Here is a 13,930-nt window from a genome sequence, read left to right as displayed (position 1 = left end):
TGTACTCTGTGTATGCTCTGGAACTATGCTGGTATTCTGTCAATGTGTAAGTATTATCTTGGGTTAGTTAGCTTTCTTATTTTCTCGTAGGAACTGTTCTGAAAGTGTTCTTGCCTCAAGCCTTAAACTTTTTGGAATGCTTATTTGCTCCACAGCTTTTAAACTATTTTTGCAACTTTTGAAAGTGTTCGGAAACTTTACCTTTTGCCTTTTTCTTGCAACATCATTAATAAAATATATTTTAAAAAATCAACAGCTTGGTTATTTTTGGGAGTGAGCGGGTTGCTAGTACTAACGAAGAACTTTGCTTCAATCACCTACTGAATGCTCTTATATTTTGTGGGTATTTTAGTACTCCTACCATGCAGGGTTGGTGTGTAAAGGGCAAAAGTGCTTAACCTTGTGGTTTTTTTGTAATTCCCTGTAGCACTGCATAGTTAGTGTGGCTCAAGGTGGTGGAAGGGAGATTCCTCCCAGCCATTATCACACCAGGTCCACCTGGCACTTATCCATGGAGGGAATGTTTCGGCAGTGTAGCTAAATGGTTAGTGTGGGCCTCTCTAATTCAGCCATAATTTAGGAACCATTCCTGTTTGTGCAACTAATCTTTTTGCCGGTCAGATTAATAAACAGCTTCTGATCGGAGCAAATCCTCTACCTGCTAAAATTTGAGGGAGAGATGCTCCACTGTTTCGGCCCTGGGCTCCCCCAATTAAATTGTTCTGAAACAGAATTCTGCTTAAACCTCCTATAAACTTTGCAGTGTAAATGAAATGCAACTGTGGCTTTCTCAATGGTTTAGACCTGTAATTTCTTTAAATCCTCACTACTGGCTATGCTGGATCCAGCTGATAGGAGCTGTATTTCGAAAAAGGCCCTGTACGACACAATGGCCACCCCTTCAGTTAGCCCACCGCCCAGCACACGTTTTCACAGAGTGCACAGAGCGCATGCCCTGAACAGCTGGGTGGGCTTGATGGCACAGGGGTAACTTTTGAAGCACATGGCTGCCCATCATGCCAGTCCCCCACAGCCATGCCCTCTAATGAAAGTCCAGTGTGAGAGCAGTTATCTTGTTCCCTATGAACAAACCAAATCAAATAGGTTTTTCCTCCAGCAACAAAACGTTTTGCAGCTCTCACATCACTTACTTAATTGCCCATTCAATACTGAGCCACCCCTAAATAATTTTTTACTACAACTCTATGACTCACAATGACATATTGATCCTGAGAAAATCCATTTTAATCGCCAGCTGTTGTGAAGTTTGCAGCAAAGCTCAGAGGGAAGCATCCGGGGGGGGGGGGGCAGACAATGTCCCTGTTACTGAAAAAAAATCCTGTGACCCCTTAACTCTATTACATGACTGAGTAGGAGGAGAGCTCAGGAGGCTGGTGGTCACTTCTCACTTCCAACGCCCAACAGAAAATCAATGTTTTATGGCAGATTTCCTGTTGCTTGGGGGAGGGGTTGTCTTCTCTCTGTTGCACGGGCCTCTCTCCTGTCAATGCTAACTTGACAGCGCACAGAGCCCATAAATGCAGCAGAATTGGGGGCAACGAGTCCGCCACTTATACTAAGTTACAGCCAAAACATTTGCAATGACATTCTCATTTTTCATTCTTCTTTTTTCTTCTCATTCTCTCCTAAAAGAGATCGGGTGCCATCACAGCCACACTGACATTTGAAGCTGCAAAGGTAAACAATGACATTGTGTTGCATCCGAAGTAGTCTTCCACATTCTTCACGCAATAGGTTGTGCTCTTTCCTTGACTTCATTTTCCATTTATTTTACCTCGAATAAATTATTTTAACAGTCTATACTTCTAGTTTCCCATTATGTGACAACAGGACTCTACTTTGTGCATTTTACGCGTTTGTATCACTTCTTGGTCTTCATTTATTCTACTGAGTACTACTTCACTGTTTACCCTCTTGATTTAAGAAGCTCTGAGCATCGTATGACAAATCCACGTTTCAGATGCTTCTGTGGATTTAGAGTAGCCTAGCATTGGGAAGAATCAGGAATACAGAGCCAATTCTAAGCTTTGTTTGCACACTATGTTCTTCAGTTTAAGGAAGCTGCTCTGGGCCGTCTTTGTTCTGGCTTCTGTTGTACGGGAGTACCCCAACTCCTTGTCCAACAAACTCCACGGTATATATTGGTCTACACATTTTGCACTTCCATAAGAGATCTTTCACTGCATTTCTTGGCCTGTTTGTTTTTTTAATAATTGCCACAAACATGATTTTCTTATAACATTTAAACTGTGTTCATTACTTCACTGATTGACTTTGCCGATCACCTGTGTTGGTCAAAACACCAACCATAATACTGGTCAAAATCTGAGTATGAGAGCTTGGTTCCATTACTGGTTGAAATGAGATTTGGATCAGTTCTAGCATGTTTAATACATTTTTAAAAAGGTGTCTACATGACGTACATGGGTCAATCTTCCTCCAGGAAACTGGGTAGGAGGGACCCATGTTTTTGTAGTCTGGGATTATCCTAGATTGAAAAATCATAGAGATCCATGGGATCCACGCTTGAGACCCAAGTTTTCGCAGTTTGGGGATGATCTTACATATAAAAATCATGGGGATCCATGGGGGCCCATGTTTATGTGGTTTGGGGATGGTCCTACATATAAAAATCATGGGGATTCATGACTACAAAACCATACGCTGAAGGACCCATGATTTCTGTGGTGTAGTCTGTGGGTGCAGGGGGAATATATGGTCTAGCAGTGGTTTAGGAAGGACTGTGTCTAAATATCACAGGAAATAATGAGGATCCATGCCTCGTATCCATGTTTTGGTGCCACTACAAAGCCATGTGCCTAGGAATACTGAATTCTCTGTAGTAGTCTGTGGGCATAGATATTTAAGCATTGGGGGGAAGAGGTGACCATCTCTCTTTCCCCTCCACAGAATGAGAGGGGGGCTGGGTGGGTGTCAGGGCCTAGTTGTCAGGGGATGGGTGCAGAGCAAATGAGCGCTCAGGATGGACAAACTGCACAGCCATTGACAAGAGGAATGAGGGGGAGAAGAGAAGGACAAAAGGTGGGCTGACTGATCAGCCTGAAATGATGAATCTGCATGGCTGGGCCAGCCAGCTGGAAAAATAAGTATCAAAAATAATCTACTCCATACCCACACACCATTTTTTAAAATCCCATGTGGTCCCCTGCTCCAATACACTGCACAGTTTAAAACAAGATTACAACTTGTTCGTTAGGATGCACAAGCCAAGATAAAGGACATGTGACTACCATGTGATTTTAAACCAACTTCAAATACTCCAATCCAGCTCTCAATGTAACCATATCAGGAATCAAAGTTTGCAACAGCTGCACTAATGTCATTTTTTTTTTAACTTTTATGGCAGCTCCATTGGGGTGTTGTGTATTGTTGCTGCGCAAATAAAATATAGCCTGAAATCCAGTAGAAAGCCACAGCTAGAGCAAATCCATTGAATCAATGGAACTTACATGGATATTGACTCACCAAATCCCCACTGATTCAGTGGGCCTATTGTACCTGCAACTTGCTGCTGGATTTCAACCATAGTATGCCAAGTATCTTTCTGTACTTGGCCAGATTCTCGCTTAATGAATGTCACTTACTCTAAAGCTGAAATGTTCATCCTTTTCATGTCTTTTAAAACAACGTGAGTTTTTCTCCCATACATCCCAAATTCCTTATCTGATTTTCAACCCAGATTTTCATAAAACCTCTCATTTTCCCTATGATTAGATTGTTTATTTGTTTCTGACCATTACTTATACTTAATGCTTCTTCATTTTGAATAAGGTATGTTGAAGCCACCTACCTTTAATTTTGCAGAACAGTGAAGTGGGCATGTTAAACATGCCTGGTCCTTATAACAAATATTACCAATACCCCTCATGTACATTTACTCCTGAACACTGAAGACTACTAATTAAAACCAGCAAACTCAGAGCGAATGGATTTCAATTAATACCTTGACAATCACAGTCTACGCATAGTGAAACAATGTATTGTTAGAGTTGTGTTGTTGCTCACTGTGCCGTAACAAAGTTAACAACTTCTTTTTTTTTTTTTAGTTTAAACTGACTAACAGGATAAAGAACTGAAGCTGAAATCCTGTTGCTTTTACTGACAATCCTGGCAACTGCAATGTTCAAAAATTAAAGCTGTCCCCTTCTTCCCTGGCACCCAATGGCTTTCCTATGATGAAAAGAATCCCAAGGTTGCTTTCGGAGCTTTGGGGAGGTGGGGTCAGAAAATTTTCTGAAAAATCACCGTAACTAATGAAGTTGTCAGGACGTGGTGGCGCTGCGGGCTAAACCGCAGAAGCCTGTGCTGCAGGGTCAGAAGACCAGCAGTCATAAGATTCAATCCATGCGACGGAGTGAGCTCCCGTCACTTTGCCCCAGCTCCTTGCCAACCTAGCAGTTCGAAAGCATGCAAATGCGAATAGATAAATAGGTACCACCTCGGTGGGAAGGTAAAATGGCATTCCCTAGTCATGCTGGCCACATGGCAACGGAAACTGTCTTCGGACAAGTGCTGGCTCTACGGCTTGAAAACGGGATGAGCACCACCCCCCTAGAGTTGGACACGACTGGACTAAAAATGTCAAGGGGAACCTTTACCTTTACCTAATGAAGTTGTCAGTCTTACATGGCTTATGGTGCACAAGAGAATTTCATTCAGAGGCTTACTTATCAGTGTTTTGATACCTTCCTTACTAGCATTAAAATAAGCCAACAGCAATACAGTATTTTCCATCGCCTACCCACACCACAAAACAGTGGCCCCTGACAGGAAGCCAAAAAGATGCAGGTAGGAACACCCTGGGGATGGGTTGGTTCACTCTAGCAATTACGTCATCTAATTTTGGGTAAAGGAGTGAACCAGCCAGCCCCCAAAGTGGACTAAAGAGCAGGGCAAATGCCTGTCTGATCACACCCTTGCTTCCAGGAATTCTTCCAACCCTCTGAAACAACTTTTCAAGGGGACACAGACAGGGGAATTCTGGTTAGATGGATGAAAAAATCAGGGATCCCATCTTCAGTAAGAAGGACCACTTCTCTTAAGGTATTTCAGATGTAACTAGATCGTAATTCCCACCATCTCTGATCACTGGCTGCCCTGTTTGGGGCTCATGGGAACTGAACTTCCACAACATATGGAGAGCCACCGTTTTCTCTAGTTCTCTCCTAAGGCAAGATTACCACTGGACAGACAATCTTTTATGCAAACAAAGGATGAAGTGCATGGATTGGCATGTGGCACTGTAACACAGATAACTAACAGAACTCATTGGAAAGGGAGCCCTTGAGACCCAACAGCCCAGGTGAGACCTCTGGGGCCATGTTCATCAATTGTGCTACATGGCCAGGAAAGCACCAAGCACAAGATGAAAGTGATGTGCAAACATACAGTGTTTCGATTCTGTTAGAAAGCCCTTATCTGACACCCCACAAAGAGTCTGCAAACATCACAACTGACACCCTCATGTTCATATTACCATAAAATAAAAATAAAAATTTAAATACCTGTATTGGAAAACATGGACTTCGGTTTTCACAAGTCAGTTGACAATCTGCTGCTCCTGCAAGGTTAGGTTGGCTGATGCTTTGTGGTGTGAACGCCAGGTCGTGATCTATGTACTGACCCCATGCAGTGATCATCTCAGAATACAGATTGTCTTCTGTAACAGCCTCATTAGACACTTCAATGATTTTCCTTGTCACTTCACGCACCTGGAGGGCCAAGAGTTAAATCAGTTGCCCTACTGTGCCACTTGTTACTTCTTATTAATGACCAAGCAGCAAAAGGGAGCAAAGAACTCAGTGTATTTTGCCAGAGTGCCTGATCTCACAAAGCTGTTCTGAACACTTGGCTGTTCTTGTTCCTCTCCCCCTCCTCCACCTGGTTTACTTGTTTCTTTAATGTTTTGACAGGGTGGCATTTCTGTTCCAGAATTCAAAGCTAAGCTCTCAGTAACTCAAATAAGGTTCACATACCCTTCTGCTGCTAAGTTTTTCAAAGCTTCGGAAAATTGCAAGTTTATCTCTTATTAGCGTAAGGGGCCTTTTTCTGTAGCACCTACATTAACAGAATATCCTTAGACTTGTTTACTCTGAAGTAAGCCTCATTAATTTCTGTGGGGCCTGTTCCCAAGGAAATGACTATGGGATTGCAGCCCAAAGGTCTTAGCTGGTAGTTCATATCATTGGGTGCTTTGGGGTTACACAGATACAAAATGGAAGTGCTAGCACCAGAATTTATGGTTGGTTTCCCTTAAATTAGAATCAATATCAGAGATTCACTCTTGTGTAGACTGTGTGCACAGGCACTCACTGATCTGTGGGCTGCAACAGGAATCCCAGGAATAACTGAGGCGGGGCTTTGTTGCGGTGCTACCAGTAGCTCCAGAGAAGAGCTCTCTCTGGAAAAACTGGAACCATCCGGTCCGGGATCCCCTTTTTGAAATGGGGATCGAAGGAGAGTCTAGGAGAAGTCTCTCTGAAGCAGATGATGAACAGCAGAAGGAGAAGAAAGGGATGCAAACCCAGACTTCTTCCCTCTGAAGAAATCACCCAGCACGGATCGGAGCGGGCGCCATATTTGGCACAGAGCCGTGAGAAACCCTTTATCGAGGGAGAGGAGAACAACCAATATAAGCTTAAAATATATAACAACTAAGTAAGCTGAAGCCTTTTATTTATGAAACAGCCCCATTAAGTTGAAAATAAGAATGAAAATATTTGGCTGAAAGAAGAAAACCAGCAGCGAGCCTATCTTATCAGTCTGCCTCAAAAGCGAAACTAACTTTCCTCCCTGAGTGAACTCTTAATATAGCAGGCTGATTTCAAAGCCGAGAGAGTGAGACGGAAAAATAAATCTTATGTTTCTGGAAAAGAATCCCAGACGGTTTTAATGCCATCGGACAGGATTTAAGACACTTGAGTTTCGTGAATGCAGTTTGGCTGGGACAGGTTTCTCCTTGCCTTTTCCTGGACTCTGTGAACTGTTAATAACAGAATCTAGTTGTTTTCTGGAGAAGAAAGAAGGAGCTGGCATGGTCGACTGGACTGAGGAGCATCAAGGGGTTAATGGAAAGATCATAAGACGGGCTTCAAGGACAGCTATTGGACAGTTTAAGACTCTGTGATAGTTGTTTTGTTTGCCAGACTGCGTGTGAGTCTGATAACAGAGGCTTGCTAAACTCTGGAGAAGAAGAAATAATTGTGCCACGGTTCTATTTGATTTTGAATTTGCTGGGTTAAAAGTTGATTTTTATATTATGATATTTGGATAAAGATTGGAGGGAGATCTAAGGGGAGGTTTATGACTAGGGGTTTGTATTTTTGATAAAATTGTGGAAACTGTTGAAGGATATATAAGGGGCGATCATTGTGGTTAAGGGCATAGTATTATCTATACAAACCCCATTCATTGGAAAGCCTGAGATGGCCTCCAAAAATTTAAGACAACAGATGGAGACTTGGTGTGTTCAGTCCCAAAGTTTTGGAACAGTGGTACAAGAAATAGAAAAGGAATGGCAGATTACTCTGCAAAAGATAATAATAACAGGGTTTCAGCAAGTACATGAAGGTCTTAGCGAAATAGAAGATCTGATGAAAGTGACGAAAGAGAGGACATTAGATGCCAACAAAACTTAAATGAAGCTGCACAAACTTTAGAACCGTCTTTATTGGGCATAACACCAGGTAACATAGATGGGATAGAAAGTTATCCAGTGACCTATGCTGCTTCCAAAATTAAAAAGCATTATGTTAAAAATCTCAAGAAAGAAACACTGAAACAAGAGAATCTTATTGTGAAAATATGGGAAGTGACAAAAATAGATATTCTGTCAGATGGGCTGAAAGACTGTTCAATTCAAAAGGAAACTGAACGATGGGATGTATTGTATAAATGGCTGCAGTTACCAGATAGTGTTGGAGTAACATAGAATTAAACTAAAATGAAATGATAAGATGAAAGCAGGAGGGTAATCAAACTGTGAAAAAGCAAAAAGTTGATTTGTTATTGTAATATGAATTGATTGGATGATGGTATACTCTGTGTTCTCCTATCCCCCTAACTCTTTTTCCCTCTTCCCTATTTCCCCCTACTTTTTGTATTCCCTACCCTGTCCTTAAATAAATACTTAAATAATGGGGGGGGGGGGGGGACAGAATCCCAGGAATAACTCAGGAAAGGGAAGGGAAGGAAAAGAAAACACATCTCAGACTGCTCCTGATAACCAGGCTGCAAAAATGTAGCCACAAGCTGATCACCCCCACTCCCTGCTCCCACATCCGGTCTGTATATATGAGTGATAGATCCATGCACTAATTCAGGTCTTTGTGGCTCCAGAGCAAGGAAGCTGTAATCTGCTTCCTCCCCTGTAACCTCGTGTGTGTCCTCAAGTGTCTCATACACTCCAAATGACCTCTGCTGCCCTATAATGTAATAATGGGATAGATAGCATTAGGCCCCGGGGGTTAATTTCATAAAGAATAGGGCCTGCCAACCTGAAAGAATCCAGTCCCTCAGTCATCGGTTTCAGCCCTGAAGTCATGGGGCAAAGCTCCCTTCAGATCCATGGGGAGATGGATGCCAAGCAGGGGAGGTCCACTGGCCCTGTGCAGGCCTTTGGGTGAGAGAACATGAGGAATGGGTGCAGACCTGAACCCGTTCCCCCCACCTCGTAGGTACCTCCATGCTCCAGCCCTGTTCAGTGAGCCAAGGTGAGGAACTGAGGAGGTAAGATCCAGGAGGCACGAGAACAGAAGAGGTGTGGCCAATGTGTATGACTCCATGCCCCCTAGTTGTGTTTTGGTTGCCCCAACAGGGCTTTTATAGAATGGTCAGTCTAAAGTGGTAGCCATGCTGCTATACATTGGGTAGTAGGTGAAGACTTTTCTGTTCCATCCCTTTTTGTACTGCTTTGTTTCCTCTGTGCTGTTTTTGGTTGCCATCTAATTGTGGTTTGGCTACTGCTGATAGAATTTTGTTTTTTTGATCTGATGTTTCACTATTTTTTTTCTACCTTGAAATGTTAATTGAAACATACTTACAGAAACCTATTGAATTAATAAAAGTCGAAATAATTCCACCGTATACTGACCGAAGGCAAAGGGAATCCATTATAGAGGAAACCAGGGTTCCATCCTCTTGGTTGGCTTAGTCCATCTTCATAAGTGGGTGGGAGCCATCTAGCCAGAGCTGTGTTGGAAGCTCCCCACCGAGGATGTTCCCTGTGCAAGCACAAGATGTTTGAACACAACTACTTTCAAAATATTAATTGCAGAAGATATGTGGGCAAATATCCAAAACACTGGGATCTCTGAGCTTTATGGAAGGCTAGAACACAAAACTTCCTTGAACGTGGCATGCATTTGGAACAGGTATCGAATGTTTTAAAACTGTCGGCCTTTTTTAACTTAATGAAAGGAAACAAATATATTGCGTGAGATGTCCAAGCGCTTGAGCTGCACCTAAAGTGATCTGCACCTTGGATCCTATCAGATGAAAACCAAACCAAAAGAAAAATAGAATAATGAAGACAAAAATGTCATGTTGCCCTTAAGGACTAAGTGTTATATTTAAATGTGAGGCTTTACGGATCAAATCCAGTTTCGCAGACATTAACTCAAACATTTGCTAAGGAAGTGGACTGGGTTTTTGACTTTTTTAAAAAAATGTATATATGAAATAAAACCAAATCAATCAATCAATCAATCAATCAATCAATCAATCAATCAATCAATCAATCAATCAATCTATCTATCTATCTATCTATCTATCTATCTATCTATCTATCTATCTATCTATCTATCTATCTATCTATCTATCTATCTATCTTTGGTTTTATTTTATAACGGAACAGGACTAGTTCTTTGAAAATGACACCACCAAATGCACTGAAAAAGTATAGGAGCGGGCAGAGAGCTGTATGTGCCCATTGTGCATTTATAGTCTCTCTCTCTCTCTCTCTCCCTCTCCCTCTCCCTCTCTCTCATATACACACACACACACACACAGAGCCAATGAGCCCAGGTGGAAGTGCCGTCCAGGCTTTACAGAAACAACCGTCAAACTGTCTGATCCAGCGACACTTGCCCTGAGATTCACCTCCCTGTCTGGAGAAGGACAGAAATTCCCAGTGGTTGGACAGTACCCCGAGACCTGACAGCCCTACCGCCAAGAGCCCTGCTTGGCTCCACAAATGGTATCAGAGGCAACTGGAAATTAAAGAGGTGCCGGCTTTATCAATACCTGAAGCAGAAGAACCACAAAGACTCGAGAAAGTTTCTAAAGAGTAAATTAAGAAGAGGATTTACATATAATGAGAACAGTAATAAATATGAATACATATTTACTGGAAGAGATATGTAAAACAAAAATATATGTGAGTAAATCTACATCCAAGCCCCTGAGAGATGCAGATACGGAGCAGAGAAGAAAGCGGATCTGTAGACTGTTAGTCACACACTTACATTGCTATGGGGACACTAAATAGAGAACAATTATTTTATTAATACTTCATTGATCCTCAGTATACCAAAGGGCTCAATTTGCAAAGCAATGTGAGACAGTAATACATTTAATTAATGGCAATGATTCACACTTGAAAGTTGACATACGCCTTAACAAAGCATTCAAATTAGTTACAGTTGGTTTGTCTTTATTGAAATGGCATAAAATACTGCACATAGTGCTATTTCACTCAATTAAAAGCAATGATATATTCATTTAAGAGCTTAACTGGTGATTTTCTTCCCAATTGCATTAATATTTTAGCAGGTCACTGAATTGTTACTGGTGCAAGAAGTCTTGCAATGAAATTCTTTTAGTTTCAAAAGACTTCTGAGACTTCTGCTAGTTTCAGTATAAGCAGAATTACAGTTCCATGTCCATATGGATGCTCCTTCAATTGAAATAAATGGAAAGCACATATTTCTAGCACCACAGTTGGCACTATCCCCTTGGAGAGGGAGAGCTCATGATGAGTCCACTCTTCTGCCTTTCACAGAGACCATTGCGGGGAGGGTCCAGGGTGGTCCTTTCCTCTCCAAGGGCAGAATTCTGATCTCACAGAGAAGAGAAAGGGGGAATTTGGACGTGAACAAAGAAGAATGTGGGGAGAAATATAAACTGAATCCACCCGATCCAAAAATGCTCTTGGCTCTTGCCTATGCTCAAGGAGAGAGATTTAAGTCCTCTTCAGGTTATGCTCATCATTTTTTATATTACCCAAAATGAGAGGAGTTCACTAGCCTTGTCTCCACCATCATTGTGTCTGAAAAGGAGAGGTTCTTGCATGTGTGTCAAATAAGGGCAATTTAGGCTTCTGTCCGACTCCTCACTCTTTAGATTTCATTTTAAGTCACTTAACGGGCCCCATATTAATAAATGTGTGGAGCAGCATGCGTTCCCTGTTCGTAAAATGCCAGCCATTGTCTGTTCTTTATAGGAAATGCCTTCCAGAACTAGCTTTGCTTTCTACAGATGAACAAGTTTTAGCATCCTCAAAGGAAGCAGACCTCAAGAATTTCAGTAGGAAGCAAAGTGGGACAATTGCACAGGAGGGAGGCAAATGGAGAAACAGGGGGTCAGAGCACGTGGCAAGCAAAATACGCATAGCCATGTTTTCCCAGCAAGCAAGCAAATCTTTCAGAGCTGCTCTCTGAGAAAGCAAACAGGTGAACGAAGCTCTGCTTATCTCTCAATGATAAAAGGCAGCGAGCCAATTTGCGGTCCGAGACAGGTTCTTGTTGTCAGAAAGTCATTAACTCTCTCACGAACTCTTACTTCTATAAGTTTGTTCACTTCATAGTCAATTTTGGATCAAGGTCATCACATCTCTGACCTAAAGGTGAACAAAAGAGCAAGGATGGGGACTTACATGGCAGGACTCGCTGTCAAGTTGGACGTAGGTCGCATCAGTGACTCCATCTAGACTCAACTCAGCTGTTGTTGTTTTTCAATGACTCGATTTTGACTTGCGACTTGGAACCCACCCTCCCTCCCTCCCCTTTTTTTTCCTGGGGGGAAATAGCTTATTTTTAATAGGGACTGAGAGGTGGGACGGGACTTGGTACCAAAGACTTGAACAGGGACCCAAAGACTTGTCAGCATCACAGCAAAATAGTATTATACGCAGTAGGTATACCTGTTATTGCAGGCTCCAGTGATATGTCTATATTTCCTAGTCATACAATTGTTCGGACACTTGGGTGGTAGCATGTAAGGCAGGCATCCAGATATATTGAAAATCATAGTGAGAACTTCAGAAGGTAACAGATCTGGAAATTAAAAATATGCTGTCATTCTTCACATTGAAATTCAACAACTAGGGAGTCATATCACGACACAGAATTGACTACACAGTGTAGCTGCCTTGCTCTGGGATTTACATCTGCTCACTCTGTCGTTAGATATAAATCAGCTCCATCTTAGACCAGTTAAACTATAATAAATTATAAGATTTAAAGGCTGGCACTTCAAAGTTGGAGGAATTGATGCATCAACAACAGAATCAACTCTGTTGAAGGAAAGGCTGCTGTCAAAGAAGACTCAAAGAACATGTTCCATTTGTCCAACAATAGTTCCCAGAATCCCCCAGCCAATGTCCTAGCGGCCATGCTAGTTGGAGATCCTGGGAAGTATGGTCTAAAAGGCTATTGCTCTTAGGTTCTGACTACCCCACACTTACATCTAGCTCTCTTGCTTCCCAGGAATGTGAAACCAGTTCCTTATGTACCTGAGAAGGACTGAATTCATAACTAGCCTTCTTAGTGTTCTATAGAATATCAAAGCTGCAGTATGATATAAGGTGCATTCACACACAGACACACAGACACAGAAAGACACTCACACATGAGCCAACTATGCTGGAAGGAAGGAAAGAGGCTGCACTGAGCCAGATGCCAGCACATTCTTCCAGACAGCCTAGGGAAAATAATTCTTGCTCTATTTCCCCCCCCAAAACTTCGGATCACTTACCCTCAGCTCAGTTTTTGTAGAGGGGGAACTCAATGCATTTGGATTTGTTCATTTTCATATATTTTTTTTCATCATTTCCCCCCATACCCCCTGCCCCAAACACTCAACAACACATTTGTTTCCAATAAACAGTATAAAACCAAACCACAGAAGCATTTCACAAAACATTTGAATGTTGAGGAGAATATAAATTCATGGTCAACACACAGGGATACAGGTGCTTTAGAAAGATCTGAATCCCCCACCCCCTCAAAGCACACAAATCTCGGATGAGACCTTTGTAAACAGTTTAAATGTGTCCCGGGACTTTAAGGCCTGGATGTGAATTAAATTCCTTCCTGCAGTGAAATAAGAATACAGTGAATATTGCCTTAAATCTAGAAGGCATCACCCTCAGCCATCCGCAGGGGGTCTTTTCCAGCACCTGCTTGTTTATTTATTTACCGCTCTGAAGCAAGGATCGTTTATGCCTCTGGTGAAATTTCTCTTTCAATTCCTGTATTGAAGCTTCCATTTTTTCAGCTGCTTGAGAGGCAGACCGAGCCTCTTCTCCTAGGTATCGCGAAAAAGCCAAAAAGCGTGCAGGAGCCATTGTTTTGCTTCTTTGTAGAAGGCTACAAAGGAGAGAGAAATACAAATGATAGGGAGGGGGACTCTTCAATTATCCTGATAATTGCTTCACACGGAGAATAGCAAGATGGGAAGAAGGCCTCTTTGCCTGGATAAGTGTTCTGTAACCTCCCTAAAGGAGCGAATGGGGCATACTTGCTATTCCACTGTATGACTTTCTTGGCAAATGTGCCATTGTTTATCAACTCCCCCCCCCCCCAAATACATTTAAAAACAACACACAAGGTTTTCCTCATCTAAGCTTCCAGACAGGGAAGCGGGTAGAAAAGACACCACTCGTTTACTT

At 42.1% G+C, this 13,930-nt stretch overlaps 1 protein-coding gene across 1 annotated transcript in view; it reads right to left on the bottom strand.

Annotated features, from left to right (window-relative positions):
- Nucleotides 1-13,632, bottom strand: part of TPO (thyroid peroxidase) — a 90,983-nt gene extending 77,351 nt beyond the window's left edge. The window contains exons 1-4 of the mRNA XM_078388914.1: nucleotides 13,459-13,632; nucleotides 12,182-12,314; nucleotides 9,134-9,263; nucleotides 5,547-5,753 (exon numbers count right to left, since the gene is read on the bottom strand). Of these exons, the coding sequence (XP_078245040.1) occupies nucleotides 5,547-5,753; nucleotides 9,134-9,263; nucleotides 12,182-12,314; nucleotides 13,459-13,606 (618 nt within the window). The 5' untranslated portion in view covers nucleotides 13,607-13,632. The remainder of the gene's footprint in view (nucleotides 1-5,546; nucleotides 5,754-9,133; nucleotides 9,264-12,181; nucleotides 12,315-13,458) is intronic.
- Nucleotides 13,633-13,930: the final 298 nt, after the last annotated feature.

The sequence above is a fragment of the Pogona vitticeps genome, chromosome 1, assembly GCF_051106095.1.
Source record: "Pogona vitticeps strain Pit_001003342236 chromosome 1, PviZW2.1, whole genome shotgun sequence".
NCBI lineage: Eukaryota > Metazoa > Chordata > Lepidosauria > Squamata > Agamidae > Pogona > Pogona vitticeps.
The sequence above is the reverse complement of the archived record's forward strand: the minus strand, read 5'-3'. Positions and strand labels throughout refer to the sequence as shown.